This window comes from Phasianus colchicus, chromosome 1 (genome assembly GCF_987193195.1).
Source record: "Phasianus colchicus chromosome 1, bPhaCol1.hap1.1, whole genome shotgun sequence".
Taxonomy (NCBI): domain Eukaryota; kingdom Metazoa; phylum Chordata; class Aves; order Galliformes; family Phasianidae; genus Phasianus; species Phasianus colchicus.
Genome location: NC_143436.1, coordinates 162,894,346 through 162,915,674, shown reverse-complemented (window position 1 = coordinate 162,915,674; position 21,329 = coordinate 162,894,346). Strand labels below are relative to the sequence as shown.

Genomic DNA, 21,329 nt, shown 5'->3' with positions numbered 1-21,329 from the left:
GGACAGGCTGGATAGCCAGGCTGAAGCCAATGTGATGAGGTTCAACAAGACCAAAGGCTGGGTCCTGGTGAGGTCGCACCTCAAGTACTGTGCCCAATTTTGAGCCCCTCACTGCAAGAAAGACATTGAGGCCCTGGAACATGTTCAAAGAAGGGCAACAAAGCTAGTGAGCACAGGCCTATGAGGAGCAGCTGGGGGAGCTGGGATTGTTCAGTCTGGAGAAGAGGAGGCTTGGGGGAGACCTTATTGCTCTCTATAACTACCTGAAGGGAGGTTGTAGTGAGTTGGGGGTCGGCCTCTTCTCTCATTGCTAGCGATAGGACTAGAGGGAATGACTTCAAGCTGTGCCAGGGGAGATTCAGGCTGGACGTTAGGAAATACTACTTCTCTGAAAGAGTGGTCAGGCACTGGAATGGGCTTCCCAAAGAGGTGGTGGCGTCACCGACCCTGGAGCTTTTCAAGGAACGTTTGGACGTTGTGCTGAGGGACATGGCTTAGTGAAAACAATTGGTGATGGGTGGGTGGATAGTTGGAGTGGGTGATCCTGTGGGTCTTTTCCAACCTTGGTGATTTTATGATTCTATGATTGATTTTGAGACATAAATTCTAAAAAGGAGGTCGCTTTTTTTCATTTTGAAGAACAAATATATGTATATACACATATATGTATTTTGTCAGTCTAACTAAACCTAGCCAGTAGCAATGTCTGTGTTTTTGGCTAACTCTCTAATTGCTTCCACACTTGTCAATGGTTTACGGGCTGGTCCAGCTCGGTTCCATGACTAGCGGGGCAGAGGGATTTCACAAAATCCGCGCCTCCAGAAAAGGGAAACAAGGGACCCCAAAATAATTAAAAACAGCGGCAACGATCTGAGGAGAAACAAACTAATTTACAAAATATGGTATCGGAATGCAAAATAACACACTATAATACAATATAATTAGAATTGAAGCTAATAAATCAAATATAATGAGAGAGAGAATGTCCGAAAGGCATCTCTCTCAGATTGGAGATCTTTTCTCTCGACCAGGAGACTCTCTTGCTCATTTTGTACTTTTTCTCTGAGATTCTCCCTTTCAGCTCTCAGACACTCTCTCTCAATTTCACAAACTCTCTCCCTCTCTGGGATGCTATTGAATAAGGCCCGATAAGCATTAGTGAGGCCCCAAATCATTTGTGCCTCCTCAGATCTGCCTGAGCCGCAACATTCCTGTCTCAAATATGTGTTTAAGCTCTCAGGGTCTTTCAGGTGTTCAGGAGTAAAGTTGCATGACACCGAAGATGTCCATCTCTATAAAGTCTCTCCCAAGCTTCTCCACCTCCCTGTCACTCAATATTCTCTGGTTTTGGGAAGGCTTCCTCAAAATATGACAAATACAAATACTGAGTGAAATGATGAGCAGTACATTCAGGGAGATTAACAATGTGATCAGATGAGCATTCAAAAAATGCTTAAAGGATTCAAAGGAAAGACTGGGAGCCTGTTTAAAAATCCCAAATTCTGTAAAATTCACAACTCCCTCTGCAAACAGGTTTAAAAGAGAAAGCAGAATCTTTTTTTTTTTTTTTTTTTTTTTTTTCTCTCTTTACAAAAGCAAGATAGCAGTGCTCAAAGTTTACAAATATACCAGAATATTGGCAGTCCGCTTGGACTTTCAAGGTCAAGTTTTCAGTGAGCACCTGTGAAAAAGATAAACTTTCCCAAAGAAACTCTCCGAGAGCAGAGAGAGATTCATTCTAGAAAGCTAAAAAACAGCAGGTAAAAATCACTGAATACCAGACTTCATTTAATATTAAATACCTTATGCTTGACAATTGCTTAATCATTTGCAACGTATAGGTAATTCCAAAGTTAATTCTCTTCTTCTTGAGCTATCGAAGATAGCAAAGATGATATCACCATCTGGAGATACATTCATTATCCCATTTATTATTAACACAGATAAGCTTTGATTGAAAAGATCCTAATTTTACTTTCTCCATTGTGGTAGTGAGGGTCTGGCGCCCGGAAGATATCGCGTTGTACGGGAAGACAGGGTCCCCCTCCCGATAGCCAATAGCGTTCAGTGCCCAGGTTATATAAGGCTGTTTTTACCGCCAATAAACGCCATTTGCCGTCCACCACATTGGTGTCAGCGAGCCGATGGACCGAGCGACCTGGGATTGGTCGCCGTGCCGTTCCCGAACCAGGTCGCCACGCCTACGATAGGCAACAAGTGGTGCCGAAACCCGGGACTGTCGCCTGGACGGGTGAACGGCGGCTGGAGCGGCAGGACCAGCCCGGCGTGGAGGACGCTCCCGGACCAACAAGGAGGATGGAAGTCCTTGTGAAGGTCGTATCGCAGTTAGATAAGCAGTGGGGTATCGATTTTAAGCCCAGAGATTTTACTCTCGGTATTGCGAGGCTTTTGCAAATTAGGGTCATTGACCAGCCGGTGGATATTCTCCACCCCGAAGTGTGGGATAAGTGCACTAAAGCGTTAACTGAGGAGACGATGTCCTCGGGTTGTGGAAGAAGCCTAGAGTAGTGGGGGAGAGTCGTGCGGGCCCTGCGCAGGGCCATGCGGGAGCGGGAGAGCTGGAGGGCGGCAGAGAGCCGTTTGTTGGCCGCCCCGGGACTGGGAGTCGGGGCGGCCACGCGGACTTTGCACCCCTCTGACGATGACGATTACATGTCCTCTCAATCGAACCCCGACCCGCCCACGGAGGGACCGAAACGTGCTAAATCCTTCTGGGGTGGGTTAATCGAGGAGGCCAGGGCTGCCGCAGAGAAATCGGAGCCCAAGGAAATTTGGGCTCGACCGCCCCCCTATGCGCCCCAAGATGGCGCCGAGCCAGGAGAGGGAGGGCAGGGGGAGGACGCCCTTGGCGGGAACATCGAGGAGGTGTTAGATAAAGGCGGTGGGAGCGACCGGGAAGGTGAGGGGAGCGTGAGTGAAGGGTGGAAAGCCAATCAGAGCGGCCGTCTGAAGAAAAGCCACTGTGGGGCGAACATCCCGCTGGGCAGAGGGCAGGACGAACCAAGAGGGAGGGAACGGCCTGCCCGCAAGGGAGGCGGGCGGGGCCGGAGCCTAACAAAAAGGTACGAGAAACCGGAAGTGGCCGATCAGTCGGGCTCTGACTCCGGATCAGACACTAGCTGCGACGAGTGGTTCGCAATTGACTTAAACTCGGAGGAGGAGGGAATGAATACGAACAGAGTCAAGAGCCGAAATATTCCCATCCAAATTAAAGAGAAACTGCGAGGGGGAGAAATCCCTCTTACAGACTGGAGAAAAATAAAGATTGCATGTGCTGACTGGGCCCCATCGGCCACACTAGTGTTCCCAGTCTGGGTGATGGATGAGGGACAGAGGGTCCACTCGCCGATAAACCCTAGGGATATACAAGCAATTGTTAAGGCAATTGCAGATAAAGGGCTTAACTCAGCTATGGTCTCCACCCTTATAGATGGTGTTCTTGGGGGAGACGATATGCTCCCATTTGACATAAAACAAACCTGTAGACTAATTTTTGACGGAGCAGGGATGATTGTTTTTAAACAAGAATGGGAAGATAACTGTGCAAGACAACTAGCTCAAGTAACTGGGGCAGATCACCCACTACATGGTTCCAGCCTGCAGCGGCTGATGGGTACAGACCCAACAATGATTACCCCCCAAGCGCAGGCCCTGGGCCTGCGGGCCCATGAAGTTATGACAACTACTTGTGCGGCCAGGGATGCTATTTGCACAGCCTCTAAAGTTATTGTTAAGACATTGCCATGGTCCACCATAAGACAAAATGGAAGTGAGAGCTTTACACAATTTGTAAATTGCCTCCAGGCAGCAGTCGACTTCTCAACCCTGCCTGCGGAAGCGAAAGGCCCGGTTGCCACCAAGGCGGCCCACAAGAGCGCGCCGGCCACAGGCGGCGTGACCAGCCCGGCACGGTGGTGCTGCACAAGATCCGCCGCTACCGGAAGTCCATGGAGCTGCTGATCCGCAAGCTGCCCTTCCAGCGCCTGGTGTGCGAGATCACGCAGGACTTCAAGACCGACCTGCACTTCCAGAGCCCAGGTGTAGGCGAGCGAGGCCTACCTGGTGGGGCTCTTCGAGGACATCCAGCTCACCTGGCGCATCCATGGGGAGTGCACCTGAGGCCACAGCCCATCCCCTTTTTTCTTCCGATTAACATCATGTTGGTAGAGCACCAACAACTGTTATAAGAATGTTCTTGTTCAGAGCACCTTATGTTTTCTATTTGAGTTTTCTATTGAAGATTGTTCTATTCAAGTTTTCTATTGAAGATTGTTATATATTCTTCTAATTTAATTGTGCATAGGGAGGGGGGATATGTGGTAGTGAGGGTCTGGCGCCCGGAAGATATCACGTTGTACGGGAAGACAGGGTCCCCCTCCCGATAGCCAATAGCGTTCAGTGCCCAGGTTATATAAGGCTGTTTTTACCGCCAATAAACGCCATTTGCCGTCCACCACATTGGTGTCAGCGAGCCGATGGACCGAGCGACCTGGGATTGGTCGCCGTGCCGTTCCCGAACCAGGTCGCCACGCCTACGATAGGCAATACTCCATGACTCAGTGCCCTTTTCTTTAAGGTCCAAGAAAGTAACCTTTCATCTAGAAGTTCCTGCTGGAAATGTTAATGCTCCTTAGGCTCCCGACTTTACTAGTCTGGTTGCTGTGTAACTATCATCATTACTATTAGTGATTAATTTCCTAATTATTTATAATATAAAGGTTTGATACACTAACACAGAAAATTTTAAGAAGCTGTTACATGCCACAGTGTAAGGGGAGAAAATGAACCCCAGAAAATAACAACTAAAACATCTGTTACTGATTTTCTCTCTTTAACAAATTCAGCAAGATTATTTCATTAGTGCCATCTTCTTAGAAATCCTTTCGGTTCAAAAATCTTCCAAATCATTTTTGATAAGTCCGACAAGCTGTCACTATTAACCTACATCCTGCAAGATATCACTTTGTCTACCATAATGGAAATAGTCCCTATTTCAAGCCATTCCTTCTTTCTTCCTTTTTCTTCTGAACACATTCCCATTTTCAATGCATACAAAATTGCTTAAAGCCCATCTCCTTGCAACTACCAGTAAATTCAATTATTCTTGTCAGCTCTTTCCTCCCCCTTGTCCTATTTGCAATACTGTCACTAAATGTAGATATACTTTCTGTGAAAACAAAAAAGTAGCAAACAAATAAACATCAGCAAAAGTACTACAATTCCCTTTACCCAACACCTCATTTAACTAACTTTTCCCCAAACTATGGTACCTGGAAAAATTCATTTTATCAAAAATTATATACAAGACCATTTTGTTATATACACTTTTGGGAAAATGAAAGCAGTTCACCATACAAGGCTACAGGCAGGTAGGCTTGGGGTTCTTCCATGTCTTCATCTGCTTTGCATCGATACATTCAAATTTTTCTAAGGTATTGATCTAAGATATTTATGTTAGTTGCATATCATGTAGTAAAGAAAAGTGATTCCTGCCTCAAATTAAAATTAATACTGATAGAAATCCACCTTTGTTTTTTTCATTTTTCTATTCATTTTTATGAAGGCTTATGAGGATTAAGTTTAGATTCTAGTCGAAATAATGAGAATTATGGAAAAGGAAAAGCACACGTGGTTCAAAAATGCTTTCACTTTTTACTCTCTGTTAAAAGAGATAAATTAACTCAATCCCCCCTGAATTTTCTAAGATACTTTATAAGAATATAGTCTTTCTCTATACTAAATATATATATTTATACTAAATATAAATATATTGTGCTTTATCCTGAATCTTGGACATTGTTATTACAAGCAGGAAGAGAAAAGAGAACTTAAAGCAAGTATCTACTTCATATTTTATTTAGAATTTCCTGCATGCTTTCTTTTAAGGGAAATCCTGGAATATATTCTATTTGCCAGTTTGCCTAAAATCTATTTCTATATTTTTATTGAATTTAATTATCATTCAATAAGCATTGCATAAGATGCATTTTTAACCTTCTTTGCAACATAATAAGGGGACTCATAACAGTTTTATGCTTGGCTTGTGAACAGCAATGACACTTGATTTTCTTGGCTAATTCAGAGGTCTCCTGCTTTCAGAGTCTCTCATACTCAGAATAGCATCTGATTTATAGCATCAAATTTGTCATCATAATGCATAGCATTTCCAAGTTGATATCAGGGTCCCGAGGCCTCCAAACACACCTATGGCCTGAAAGGCTCAATTTCAGTTCCTTCCCTAGCTGAGAAGCATTGATCATTGGTCTCCAGATCAGCCACATGCGCTGTTGGCTGTAGAGTACTTTGATGTGGACATCAGCTTACAGCCTGAATTTCTGAAATGATCTTGGCTTGGTGCTGGGTGTCAAGCCCAGGTTGGACTTAAGCCCAAGCCTGATTTATGGACTTGACCTTAACCCTACCTCATATTGTATGTATTCAGAAATCTGTTTGGTCCTGGCAATTATCTAAAGATCTGTCTTCTTCCCTTGCTAGATGCAGCTCTGGCTGACAAGGTTACTCCTCCATATCTTTTGTGAAACAACTTCAGCTTGAGGCTGAGAATGCTCTTAGGAAACAGCTGGCCCTTGCTGCTTCCTGACAGCTGATTATGGATGAAAAGAACTTTTCTCAGGTTAGCTATTTGTCTTTGTAATTCAGTGACAATAATATGTATTACTGCTGTACTAAGATACAGCAGTGTACAAAATTAATACTGAACGACTGCTGCAGGTATGCCTTCAGACAATACAGAAAATTGAGTTCTATAAGTAGCATGTTTGAATTAAAAGTTTCTGCCAGTCTCCGCCTGAAAACCTAACCCCTGATGCTTTGATCTAAACACATCTGAAATGCAGTACTGTAGTGAATCTGAAACCTATACACCAGGCTGTTCAAAACTATAAGTACCATCAAACTACGTTGATTGCATTTAGAAATCAAAAGGTATTCTAAGCAAAGAAAAACGGTCTAGGTGATATGAATTTTAGTAACAATTTCGGAAAATCATGGTTTCATTTTAAATATTTAATACAGAAAACCTTCAAACTTAACAAAATACTCAGTTTTAAAAACAGCGAGATACCAAACTCCTCCATGTTATAGATCTCGGTCATATAACTTCTTCAAAATCCCCAAATGACACTGGAAGGCTGAGAATGAGAGTTAATATTGGCTTCTTCTCACAAAGCAATTGAATAAAAGTCCCCTGATGTTTGGGAACGTATTATAAAATACTTCCCACGTGTTGTCAACACTTTAAAAGAAAATAAATAAATAATTTTGTTCTTCCATCATGAAATACTTAGATTTGCAAATAAATACACTATGTAGTTGCTATTGCATTATATAATTTCCCTTCAATATTCTTTGGACATATTTATTTATAGTTCTAATTTCCTCAGACCACAAGAGGCCTAAATTTTGTGGAATCCAAATCAATTTGCAAATTCACACTAACCTATTCAGATGCTATGGAAAAATTAAAAGATTATGCACTGATACTTGTTTCTTTTCATCTATGCTGCTGAAAATATTCACATTGATCTATTTTTTTTCTTTCTTTCTTTCTTTCTTTCTTTCTTTCTTTCTTTCTTTCTTTCTTTCTTTCTTTCTTTTCTTTCTTTCTTTCTTTCTTTCTTTCTTTCTCTTTCTTTCTCTCTTTCTTTCTCTCTTTCTCTCTTTCTTTCTTTCTTTCTTTCTTTCTTTCTTTCTTTCTTTCTTTCTTTCTTTCTTTCTTTCTTTCTTTCTTTCTTTCTTTCTTTCTTTCTTTTTTTTTTTTTTCCTAGAAAATATTCATTTGTCAAACTCAAACCCTTCCATGGAAAGCCTATGTCTTATCTTAAACACAATTTCCCAGTCCCTTCACTCTATGTGTTACTATACTACAGTGATATTCTTGGATGCTGCCAACTTCTGGGATTTGTTCTATTGTAATCATGCAGTGTGGTAGGATGAATAAAAAATGGATTCTAAATTCTGAATAGGTTTTAAGGAAAAAAAAAAAAATGTCATGAGTATACTCAAATACCAGAATAGATTGTTCAGAAAGATTGTAGGATTTCTGTCCTTGAATTCAAGAGTCAACTTGCACAGTTTGGTGTAACCTACTTTAATTAAATATATTTTGAGCAGGGAGTGGTTTAGACAGCTTACATAAGTTTTTCTTTAAATAAATTATTCTCTGATTCTATGAGTTTAATTTCTGGTCAAAACTAATGAACTCACTAAATCTGTATGTTTTCATGCATAAATAGTAGGAATAGTTATTTATGACAAAGAAACACTCTCCATCCCTGTTCTTGCACAAAAAAAAAAACTGAACACAGGGATTATTTATTTTTACACAGACACATTAGACAACTTGCTCATAGTCTATTTTGAATTTAAAGATTTGTTAAATAAAATGTCTACTGTTACATAAAGCAGTAAATGCTATACACCCTAAATACACCTGCTAAGTACACCCCATAAAGAATTGTTTATTAATCCAACTATGTTCTCATAGTTGCTATTCAAACTGTTTACTCAAGTGTCACACCACACTTGGCATGGTCTATTTTCTCCTTTTGGCAACATAAGCAACTGTTCGTTCCAATCCCTCTTCAAAACCCAATTTATCAGTTGGCATTGCAAAATCTATCTACAGGTTCATGTGTGTATGCCAAACTGTGAGTTCACATGCTAACAAAATATTAGCTGAAAAACAAGCAGACACTTCAGAGAAAAAAAAATATATAATTGATATTTTTTGAAGTAACAAAACTACTCCAAATATTCCAAATTAGGCTTCAAACAAGAAATTGCGTATTTGACAGCATTTAAAACTGCCAGTCCTTGACTTTGTTACAGGGAAAATATTTACTATGATCTGCATTTATCAGTGATGTTTTAAACATAATATATAAAGGGTATATCACTGTTCTGTACTCTATTATTTTGTTTTCATTGCTTGAACAATTTTATTTAATAACTTTGAAATAAGTATTGAATTAATATAGTTTACAATAGACAAATAAAGTTTCACAGCTTTGACTCCATCTCAAAATTTGCAGTGTTTGAAGCATGAAAAAGAAATAAATTGCATAAGATCTGGAAATGATTCTTTATATTTTTGTTCTTTAAAGGTTTTTTTGTTTTGTTTTGTTTTGTTTTTTTCTTCAGTGTTATACTTGTATACAAAATATTTTTAGCTTAAAAAATTACAGTTCAACTTCCAAGATATATCAATCAAAAATAAACTATTTGAGATCATTTTTTAGATAAGTATTACAATTTATCTTCTGAATTGGCTGAGACATATTTTTCTAAGAGGGATTGTTTTTCCCCTAACTTTGAGTAAGCCAAAACAATGCAAACAAAACTATAAAATTGGGAAAAAATCATTGACTGGATTCTCAAAACACTACAGTCATGAATTAGATTAATGCTAGATGGAAACTACCACATAAAAATACCAATGCAAGTCCACAAACACTTCAAAATTTGGATTTCTCAACCTATACAGCTATATAATTTGTAATGAACAAACACTGTCTTCATGATGGCTTCCATTTGTCACAGTGTGATTGTTATTTTACTATCATTCTGATATCTGTTGGCTTTGTCTGGTGGTCACAGCTGACAGATCACAATTTCCCACTCACAGTTTCTCATCAGTAATCATTCAGATGAAGACATTATTACCAAGGGACTGAGGACTGTATTACAGGATTAAGAGGCAGTCTATAACCGCTAAATGCCTTGTGGTTTCAGGAATATGATTTATGCTCTATTTTCACAACTATGGAGAAAATGCTGCAAATCTCAAGGCCAGAGAGAATGGTAGTGGGTGCAGCATTAAAAGAGAATTTTGACTGAAAACTGGTGTTTTCAGTCACTACTTGTGGGTACTGAATCACCATACTTGGAATCATAGAACTGCAAGGTTGGAAACAAACTACAAGACCATTAGGTCCAACCGTCCTCCCATTACCATTGCTACCACAAGCCACTAAACCATTATCTCGTAGCTCCTCATCCAGATGCCTCTTGAACACTGACAGGAATGGTGACCACCACCTCTCTAGGAAGGCCATTCCAGTGCCCAACCACTCTCTGAGAGAAAAAGTTTCTTCTTATGTCTAATCTAAACCTGATACAACTGATACAGCTTGCAGCCATTTCCTTGTGTATATTTGTTATCTTGGAGAAGAGGCCAAACCCCTCCTCATCACAACCTCCCTTCAGGAAGTTGTAGAGTGCAATGAGGCCTCTTCCGAGCCTCCTCTTCTCCACACTAAACAATCCCAGCTCCCTCAGCCGCTCTTCATAAGACCTGTGCTCCAGACCCCTCACCAGTTTTGTTGCCCTTCTCTGGACACGCTCAAGGGCCTCAATGTCTTTCTTGTAGTGAGGGGCCCAAAACTGAACACAATACTCAAGGTGCAGCCTCACCAGTGCTGAGGACAGGGAGATGATTACCTCCCTGCTCCTGCTGGCCACACTATTTCTAAGGCAGGCCAGGATGCTGTTGGCCCTCTTGGCCACCTGGGCACACTGTCAGCTCATGTTCAGCACATCATCAATCAACATCCCCAGGTCCTTTTCCTCTTCACAGTCATCCAGCCACTCATCCTCAAGCCTATAGCACTGCATGGGGTTATTGTAGCCAATACTTGGGCGTGTTGAACCTCATCCCATTCACCTCTGCCCAGCGAACCAGCTTACCTAGACCCCTTTGAAGGGCCTCCCTACCCTCACGCAGATCGACACCACCTCCCAAGTTGGTGTCATCTGCAAACTTACTGAGAGTACACTCAATCCCCTCACCTAGGTCATCAGTGAAGATATTAAACAAGATGGGCTCCAGTACCAACCCCTGGGGGACACCACTTGAAATGTGTCACCAGTTGGACTTAACTCCATTAACCAATACCCCTTAGGCACAGTCCTCTATCCAGTTCCTTACCCAAAGAAGTGCATATCTGTCCAGGCCACAGGCAGCCCCAGGAGAATACTGTGAGAGACCGTGTCAAAGGCTTTGCTGAAGTCTAGGTAGACTACATCAACAGCCTTTCCCTCGTCTACCAGTCTGATCACCCAGTCATAGAAGGAGATGAGGTTGGTCGAGCACGACCTGCTTTTCATGAACCTGTGCTGGCTGGGCGTGATCCCCTGGATGCTGTGCACGTGTCGTGTGATCTCACCCGAGATGATTTGCTCTATAAATTTCTGGTACTGAAGTCAGTCCAATGGGCCTGTAGTTCCCCGGATCCTCCTTATGGCCTTTCTTGCAGATTGGAGTCACATCGGCAAGCCTCCAATCCTCTGGGACCTCTCCAGATAACCAGGAGCGCTGGTAGATGGCTGAGAGCAGCTCAGCAATCACCCCCGCCATCTCCATCAGCACCCTAGGCTGGAGCCCGCCCAGTCTATTGCTAAGAGTGACCTGGGGAAGCGGGGTAGGCAGACAGGGGGCCTCCCATGACACTGAGTCAGGACTCTCTTCCAACTCTTCTCATCAGTCAGGTCTGTCTGACTTTGACAGGGCAGGGTGTCCACCACTCTTCTGGGGGTACCTCTCTGGCACCCTTCCCTCTGGCACACCAGTGAGTCACTCCACCAGTCAATCTCCCGCTCACACTCCCTGATAGTCCTTAGTCACTCGATTTTCTCCTTGAGCTCCACCACCAGGCTGAGCAGCTCATCCACCTGCTCACATCTCACACACGTGGAATCCCTGCCACCCTCCCCAGACAGCAGCAGGCCCAGGAACTCCCTGCAGTCTGAGATCCGAACAGCTACATTTCTGGGCAGGCCCTCCATCTGGGTCACTGGGTCTTGAATAAGCCCACTGTCTAGTAGATACCATGTTTAGGTCTGAAGACTCAGATACTGCCAAGAGGAAAGCTGGTCTCCTGAGCAAGGAGGAACAAAACTTACTGTCTTCATCACTTGACTCACTTCCCACACCCACAGCTGCAGCACTGTATGGGCAGAGCAGGCTGTGTTCACTCATTAAGCCTCCCATTCCCCCTTCCCAGTGGGCAGTGATAATGATCACTCATCTGGTACACTCTGTGAGTAGCTTCCAGAAGCTATTAAAGCTTACTGTCAGGTGTGAACATTAAGGGTAGGTGTTTAAGTTGTGCCCCTAATGTGCCAGCTTCACCCATGTTGACTCAGAAGCCTGCCCATAAGCTGCCAACTCCCCAGCACAGTGTAGCACTGTTGCTAGCTTCAAAAAAAAAGCCTTAAAAAGAGCTTTTTTTTTTTTTTTTTTTTACTCTAGATCTCTTACCTAGTGCAGTCTTACCTGCTCTGAAAGTAGTCTCTGCAGCAAATACTTGTTTCCGTGCCTTGATTTCCTTATAGGGTTTGAAATACTTATCTCTATTCTATGAACAGCAGTTATTTTCAGAAAAAACATCTCACTGTGGGTTAGAGACCTTTTCACACTGCTTTGTTTTCTGTTGTTCTTAGCTGCACAATGGAATGTTTATATGAGTCGTATTTCTTTTACTTTGTTTTAACCTAATGGGTGTTTTGTTGAGAAAAGAAGGAAAAAAAAACCACAAAAAAACCCACAACGTAACAGCAGTGCTTGTGTTTAAGGAAACATGAAATCCATACATATTGGATGAAGTTTAGTATCACTAGTAGCACTTGAGTATGCTCAGTGTGCTCTGGACTGAGTACTATAATATGAAGGATAGTGCATATACAGATCTCATCCCAGTAAAATTTCAGGATGTCTGTCTTTTATCAATACTCTGCAAACTACAGTCATTTAAAAGAATAATAAATTGGCTTACGTTGGAAGAGATGTTAAAGACTGTCCAGTTCCAGTGTCTTAGGAGTGGTGCTCCAGCCCTTTGATCATCTTAGTGGTGCTCCTCTGGACCCAGTTCAAAAGCTACACATCCTTGTGCTGGGGGTCTCTGGTCTGTATGCAGCACTCCAGATGGAGCCTCACAAAGGCAGAGTAGACAAGGACAATCACCTCCTCTCCCTGTCACTCCTGTTCTGATGCAGCCTAGGATACTGTTAGTCTACAAGGCTGCCAACACACACTGCTGGCTCATGTCCAGCTTTTCATCTGACAGGACTCACAAGTCCTTAATGAGTTGTTCTCCCTATCAGTACATATATCTGGGATTGCTCTGACCTGAGATCAACACCTCGCACCTACCCTTATTGAACCTCATTAGGGGCTCACTTTTTGGGCCTGCACAGGTCCTTCTGGGTGGCATCCCTTGCTATAAAAATATAAAAATATAAAGCTATTGGAAGTATAGTGACTAAAATTAGATAGATTTAACAGTGGCTTGTTCACTATTTCAGGATTACTATGCCAACTCCTTCGGTGCTTTTTTTCTTGAAACTGACTAAAGGTGGTTCTTGTAACAATTCTGCTTTCTGCAAGTTAAAGATATTAAATTTCTCTCATCATTTTGAAGATCCAGAATAACGCTATATACATTTGCTTTCCAAACCAGAAGAAATTTTTATTTCATTTATAGAAGCTGGTACTTACAAAGAGTAACTAAATATTGTCATATTCAGCAAGTAGAACAGGATAATAAATATTTCATAGAGGAAAACAAGGAGAGCTTGACCAACCCACTTCTCATTTTGTTTTATGGATATAAATGCAGAGAATGCTTTTAAGGAAGGTGTTTTGTAATGTGTTTTTGTCAGAAGTTTTTATCATGATTCTTTTTCACCACTTTCTTGTCTTGATAATACAGTGGATTCACAGCGATGCTTTCTGGTAATAGAAATGTAGAATTAGACCATGAAAATATACTGATTCCTTAACTGTAGATATTTTGAAGGCTCAACTACATGCTTAAGAGCTCTTCTGTGCTGATACATCTGATAATTTTCACTGTTACCAAGTGATATTTTTGGAAATAAACATCTTAAACATGGACAGTGTTTGTGGCAAAATACAAATATTTAGATTGTGTAAATATTTTTTCTGTGAATTTATCTATATTAGTTCAAAAATCTATCTATATAGCTTCATTCATGTCAACTGTGAACATGTATAGATTCTTTTTATCTGTTATAAAAACTTTTTTCTTTTTTCTTTTTTTTTTTCTCTCCCAGTAAAATACTTAGGTGCTTCTTGCAGGTTTTGAGTAACTCTATCCTCACACATTTTTCGTATGTAGAAGGGATGAAATGGTCCAGCTCTGAATCTCTATGTCCTGATGGGCCTTCACCCATTGAAGAAAAGAACCTACACATTCCCTACTATTAAGTCTCACAGTATATAATATTTTCCATTAGTTTTATAGTATAAAAGGTAGACTTACCTTCATGTTACAAGAAGAGAAAGAAATATGTGTGTATTTATGAGACAAGTTATGGTTTTGAAGGCGGTCTCTGTTGAGCAAAAGCAAGATGCCGGCTTAGTCCCTCTATGGGTGTTTTTCTGTCTGGGAAAAGTCAACTCCAACTGTGAAGCGGCAAATTCATTCTAGGGAAACTGAGAATTAAGATCTGTTGTCTTCTAAAGAGCTTCATATTTAGTGAGTACTAATGGAGAATAGCCCCTGACAGAAAGTGCATTGTTCTGTAAAAGTCAGTTGCTCCCAAGTGATACTGTTGCCCAGTGTATGAAGACAACCTTCTCAATTGCACACAGTGACAATGCAAGAAACAAGTGCCACAAACTGAAACATGGTAAAATCTAAGAAAATATATTTTTTACTGTGAGGGTGGTTGAATACTGAGAGATTGCCCAGAGAAGCTGTGATGTTTTCATCCATGGAGATATTCAAGATATGACTGGACATGGTTGTGAGCAACCTTCTCTACCAAACCTTGCTTTGAGCAGTAGAGTTGGACTGGGCATTGTCCACACGTCCCTTCTACCATCCGTTCATTGATTCTCTGATAGCTATTACTTTTAACCAATAACCTGTATTTATAGAAGATGTTGAATCTTACAGAACTCTTGTAAACATTCAGTGTTTTAGACATTTGTCTAGTGTTCTGATAATTTCAGAAAACATGGGTAAGTGAAATTGTAATGCATCTCATTCCACTTGGAACGCTGGCTATAAAGATTTGTACAGTCTTTCACTAATTAGACTGATGAAATCATCAATTGGAATTTTAATCGCTTCTCAGTTTTGTTCTAGTTATTATCCATACTTAATTTATTGCTGTGTATTTCCTTTATGTGCATCTTTGAGAAAAGGTAAGAAGGAGAAATTTATTGCTAAGGAGAATTTAACTTACACTGAGGCATCAGTGATTTTATGATGATGTTAGTATTACTGGTATTTTTAGAGATGAGTATCAATGTCATTTTATAAAAATATCTCAGCTCTTAAGATAGTTTTTAAAGTAAGGGTTTTTGTTTTCTTTATTAATTTTCCACCATTAAAATTCTATACTAAAAATAAAATAAAAATAAAAATAAAATCAGAAGCAACAACAGAAAAAAGCAAACAAACAAAAAAGCTACACAAACTGACCAACCAAACCATCTGACAACAAACCTGCATTTACATTTTCCTTGTTCCTTATTTTCTTAACCTCCTAACTTATCTGATGACTTCTGCTACTCTTTTTCAGCATTTGAGTGTATGTCATGGTTTAGTGATTTTTGGTTTTCAGTATTCCACATCATAACATCATGTAGCACACTGGGAGTTAAAGTGTTAATGCTCCAATTCTGAGTACCTATTCCCCTATACATTTATGGAAGTCATGGGATCTGGCCCTTCCTGGCTGGGCAGACTTACTGCTTTGCAGTGGGCGTTGGAGGGTGCTTTCCTAGGCATACCAAGCTTTTCAGGTTTGACTTGGTCTCAGGAACTTTCTCTCTCTCTCCTATTTTATTTGATTTATTAGTCTCAATTTCAACTACATTGTATTATATTGTGTTATATTGCATTCCGATATTGTAGTTAGTAAAATAAGTTTTCCTCCATAGATTGTTGCCTCTTTTTTTTTTTTTTTTAATATTTGTTTGTTTGTTTTCTTTCCATTAGCCCAGCTCCCATCTACCTATCCCTTTTCCTTTATCCTTCCCATTTTGTGGGGTTGGCGGGGGGGAGGCCAGGGGCCTACTGCCCCCCTATCATAGACATAGATTGATCTAGTTAATTCCGTGACAGTGTAAGAGGAAAATAACCTTTGAAGCATTTTCTCACTTCCTTTTTTATAACAATCATGTTCACATTTTGAACATACACCTTGTGAAATATAATGATTAAAAAATCTGCTTTATTTTTATGCCCTTTCTCTTTTCAGTTTTGTATAGACTGTGATTATACCAGTACTTATTCCATGCCCTAAGGCACTGCTGCTAGAGTCATTGCATTACACAATACTAACACTTTGAGTCATGGTACTACCAAAAAAAAAAAAAAAAAAAAAAGGAAAAAAAAAAAGGAAAAAAAACAACAAAGCCACAAACTTTTAGAAAGTACTGTGTGATAGTAGTATTTTGAGAGGTGAAAAAGGAGAGGAAGTAAGGAATGAAATAAGCATGGTATGATTTGTTAATGGGCTGAAGTAGAGTTTATGAAAAAACACAGAAGAGCTAGAAGTCAACGGCAAAGGGAGAAAAAAAAAACTACAGAAAACTACAGAATAGTAATACAGAAAGATATGATCAGTTTCTAATATTCCTCAATGAAGTCACTTCTTTTATATATTTCTATAAACCTTAGAATTTGGGTCATTGATACAGTGCAAATAGAGTCAACAGAGAGGTTGTTGAATCTGCTGAACTCTATGTTTTGTCTATTCTTTAGTTTTAATCTTCTTTTCTCTCATTGCTGAACTTTTTTTTTTTTTTTTTTTTTTTTTTTTTTTGAGCTTACCGGTGCAGTTACTGTAGAATGCTTCTTGCCTTAGTGGGAAAGCAAATCTTGGCAGATTAATGTGAGAGTATAAGACAGTCATTATGACATTTCACAAACGTATACAGTGTGTTATGACATTGTATAACTGTAACCTTATTTAAACAGGAGCAAATGCATATAAAGTTATCATCAGCTATGCATTGTGCTATTGTATTCCTCAGAACTCTCTTCCAATAATATTTAAAAACAAAGATTGCATAGAGAAATTTAATTACTCATATACAATGAAACTTGTCAATTCTGGAAATAACTGTAAATGTTGGTAGTATGATACTAGAAAATATTCTGATCTTTTAAGATTATAATCCTTTCAATTACAAAATTATGTGTTAGACATATGTATGGAAGGCTATTTTACATTATTATTTTACATTGTTAATTTACTGTCTTCTAAAACAGGATGCAAAGCCTACCAGTTTAAACTCCAAAAGTCTAGCTTGGGGAAAAAAAAAAAAAAAGTTTTCCAACAAGCAAACAGCCAACTTAAAATATTGGTTCTGTTGGATGTTATCAACATTTTTAAAATATACCTTATTAATAACTGCACTGAAGTAATTGGTGTGGATAAAATCCAAATCTATCAGTGCAAGATATTTCCTTATCCATGAACCAAATTGAAATTAAGTACATGGCATTATGAAATCAGTACTTGCTACTACGGGGAATCACAACCACAGTACATTAAACACTTAATTTGCACAGACTTTAGAAGTTCCTTTAAGGATCTTAAATTCTCTGGATAAATCAAAGCCCAGTGCACAGCAAATGCAGGCAGAAGAGCAAGCTTGTCTGTGCAATGCTTGTTTCAATTGAGCAGACAGAATCTAAAGGCCTTGAAAGTGTGCTTTTCTTACCCATCCCTTTCTTCTATGGGTAATACATAGTAGTCCAGCACTTTTTCCTGGAAGCATGTTCAGGACCTTGCATATGGCCTTGTTGAACTTTATGTGGTTTATGTAGGTCCACCTCTCAAGACTACCAAAGTCCTTCTGGATTGTATCTCTTATTTGCAATACATCAACTACACCAATTACCTTGGTGTCATCTGCAAAGTTGTTGACAATGCAATTAATCCCACTATCTATGTGGGCATTGATGAAGATAATTGTTAATATTGGTACCTGCATGCACCCTTGAGGGATGTCACTTACATTGTTCCAGTAGGTTTCTCAAAGCACTGCATTGTCAAATTTAAGTAGCTCCAAGGAGAGATATTCTCAGACATCCTGGGCAATCTGTCTCAACATTTGATTACCTTTATTGTGAAAATTTCTGTTCTGTGTTTAGTGGAGACTTTTTTTGTTTGCTTGCAAATCATATATCATTTCTTCCTGTGCAACACTTACACTGTGTGCCCCTGAATTGGAATTCTTGCTACTGTAAATAGAAAGTTTTTTAAATATCTATATTTTATGATCAAGTACAGGCATACTTGTTCTTTCCTGGGATAGCAAGACCAGAAGAAAACTTCATTCACAGCTCTCAAAGACCAAAGAACAATTTTCAATTGCTCATATGAAGTTAGCTTGTAAAGTCCTAAATGAATTTTGGTTTAGTTCAGAATTGTTATATTTTCCTTTTTTTTTTTTTTTCTTTCTTTATTTTCTCTAATTCTCACCTTCTTTCCCTAACTTTTTGAGATTTGAGGAATATGAGCAATTAAGTAGTAAAGTGAAATCTGAGTCAGAAGTACAGAGAGATAAGCAGTAGCTTATATCTCTAGAATCTAGAGAATCTTATCTCTAGAAACAGAATGAAAATTTTAAAGTATTTACTAAACTGCAGGAAAGTATAGTATGACCAGAATAGATGATTCTAAATTGCAATGTTCAGAGCTGGATGAAACTCAACTTTCATTTTTCTAATTATGTACCTGCTGACTTATAGATGACATAACTATTTACTTCCACTGGAAATTTTCATGGATACTGGAAATGACCAAAGCAGTAATGTAGAGACAATTTATAGTAGTCTCAGAACAAATTCAGAAATGCCTGCAATTGTGAGGATTGCCAGTTAAGTTAGGTGACTGCATTCTTCCATAATTCTAGATTAATGAAGGATGCAATTTTGTAAGCTGAAGCAATCAATTAGAATTCAGCACAAAACCACTGGCAAATTGTCAGTGTAGTACTGCACTGTGCTAAACTGAATAAAACACCATTGTTGCTTTGCAAATGAGGCATTTTTCAGGTCACATTTATTGTTTATGAACAATATTTTTTTACAGTCTTGGAAAAGCTTCCAAGATTTTTATAATGTTCTGCGATGGATAAACTGGCAAAGATATAAATATCAGCAAATGAATGTTTCTAAGCGAGTACCAGTAGACACAGTCCTGTGCATATTATCACTGTATTTGCAAATATGATTCATCATTATAGTAAAATATTATCTCGCAGCAAGCAATACTGGTGCTGGAGCACTACACACTAATCATACTGCAATGATTGTTCATAATAGCCAGAGCCTGCTTGTTTCACAGCAGTCAGTGAGTCTTATCACTTTGGCAATTCTGTTTTATGACTGCAATTATTTGTACTAGAGTCTAATGGTATTAATAGAAATAAAAACAATAAGTTTAAACAAATTTATACAAAAGAAGTTTAGTTACTCAGCTGAATAATAATAATAAAAAAAAAAGTTAACATGTTAATAATACTATGAGCTAAGAACAGTATTGTTGCTCTTATTTTTTGGCTGCTTGTTTTCCTAAGCATGATCAGTTAGTAAAACAAACAAGTAATTTTATACACATGGCAACTTGTTATTATGTATTTTCTCTGAAGATTTGTGAACTTACTTGTGTGACTCAGAATTGCTTATCATAACTTTGAATTTGTCAGTAATTCAGAGTTCTCTACTAAAGAGTATGACAGCTTATTTAGTAATATTGCAGAATATGGTGTGTTTAATATAAATTAGACATAACGTGAATTGCATTCATGTTGTCCTTTGGTGGATTAACCTTGAGTGACTGTCAGGTTAAACAGCAAGCTACTCTCACATACTCTCCTCAGTAAGAAAAGGAGAACATTAAAGATGAAAGATACTATGGCTTGAGATAAGAACAGAGAGATCACACACCAATTACCACCATGAGTAAATCAGATATGACTTGGGAAAAGATAATTTAATTTATTGTCAAATACAAATAAAGAAGGAAAGTGGGGAACTAATAGATAAAACACACACCTCCCCCACTCCATCTCCCTCCATTTCCTCTATTCCCATGCTCAACTTCACTCCTTCATTCCCAACCCCTCTACCATCTCTGCTTCCCACCCCAAGAGATTCAGGGGACTTATGTAATTGGGAACTGCAGTCAGTCTGAAACACTTTGACACTCTTTTTTCCTTTCACTTCTCCCTTAATTCAATGTGGGATCCCTCCCATGGGATACAATCCCAAAATTAACAAACTTTTTCATGAACCATGGACCCTTTCCATGGTGTTACAGTCATTCAGGAGCAGACTGATCACAAAATCACAGAAATGTAGGGGATTGAAGGGACTTCTAGAGATGATTGAATACAGTGCCCTGCCAAAGCAGGTTCCCTGTAGCAGGTCACACAGGAAAGCAGGTGGGTTTTGAATATCTCCAGAGAAAATATATCTCCTGTTCCTGTAAAGAAGTTCTTCCTCATGTATGTCTGAAACTTTCTGTCTTACAGTTTGTGCCCATTGCCCCTTGCTCTGTCACTACACACCACTTACTGTGGGGTCATCAACAAAGGCCACAGTTCCTGTCAGCAGCTTGCTTCTGCATGAGATCTGCAGGGGCTGCAGCCTCCTAGATGTTATGTCCACCTCCTGGAGTGGGGGGTCCTTCATGACCTGCAGCAAGGATATCTGTTCCAGCACTGTCCTTAGTGAGCTGTACTGAGACAGCCTGTTTCACTATGGTCTTCTTTATGGGCTGCCCTCACTTGGGTGCCTGGAGTACCTTCTCCCTGTCGTTCACTGACCTTGATTTCTACAGGATTGCTTTTCATAAATTTTTACTCATTCCTGTCTACCACAGCTGCTGCACAGCATTTTTTTTTTTAGCTTTTTTGCAAATATGTTTCCCAAAAGCATCACCATCTAGGCTGCAATGCCTTGCAGTGGGGTCATTATAGCCAGCTGGAATTGGCTTTGTGTGCCGTGGGGCAGCACTGCCTCTCCTCACAGAGGAGTCCTGCAGCCCTCTCCAGAACCAAAACTTTGCCACATAAATCCAGCATGTACTCTTAGGACTGTTTTGACAGGTTTGAAACAGTAGTAGGTTACACTGATGTGCAATGTGACCACATTAAATACAATGTCAATTAGGTAAGGCAACAGCAAATATGAGTACTTGAATAAAATACAGAGCAGTTGAATTTTATTTCTGTAATGAAGTGTAGAAAAGGTAAAACGGAGGAGTCACTAACACTGATATGCCTGTGGAGCACA

At 39.7% G+C, this 21,329-nt stretch overlaps 1 protein-coding gene across 1 annotated transcript; it reads left to right on the top strand.

The window, feature by feature from the left end:
* The first annotated feature begins 1,981 nt into the window (after positions 1-1,981).
* On the top strand, positions 1,982-11,415 carry LOC149920212 (uncharacterized). Its single transcript, XM_090145864.1, has 4 exons — positions 1,982-2,356; positions 2,732-3,709; positions 3,826-4,061; positions 11,092-11,415. The coding sequence occupies exons 1-4, from the start codon at positions 2,317-2,319 to the stop codon at positions 11,413-11,415; spliced, it is 1,578 nt and encodes a 525-aa protein (XP_090001990.1). The 5' UTR covers positions 1,982-2,316.
* Positions 11,416-21,329: the final 9,914 nt, after the last annotated feature.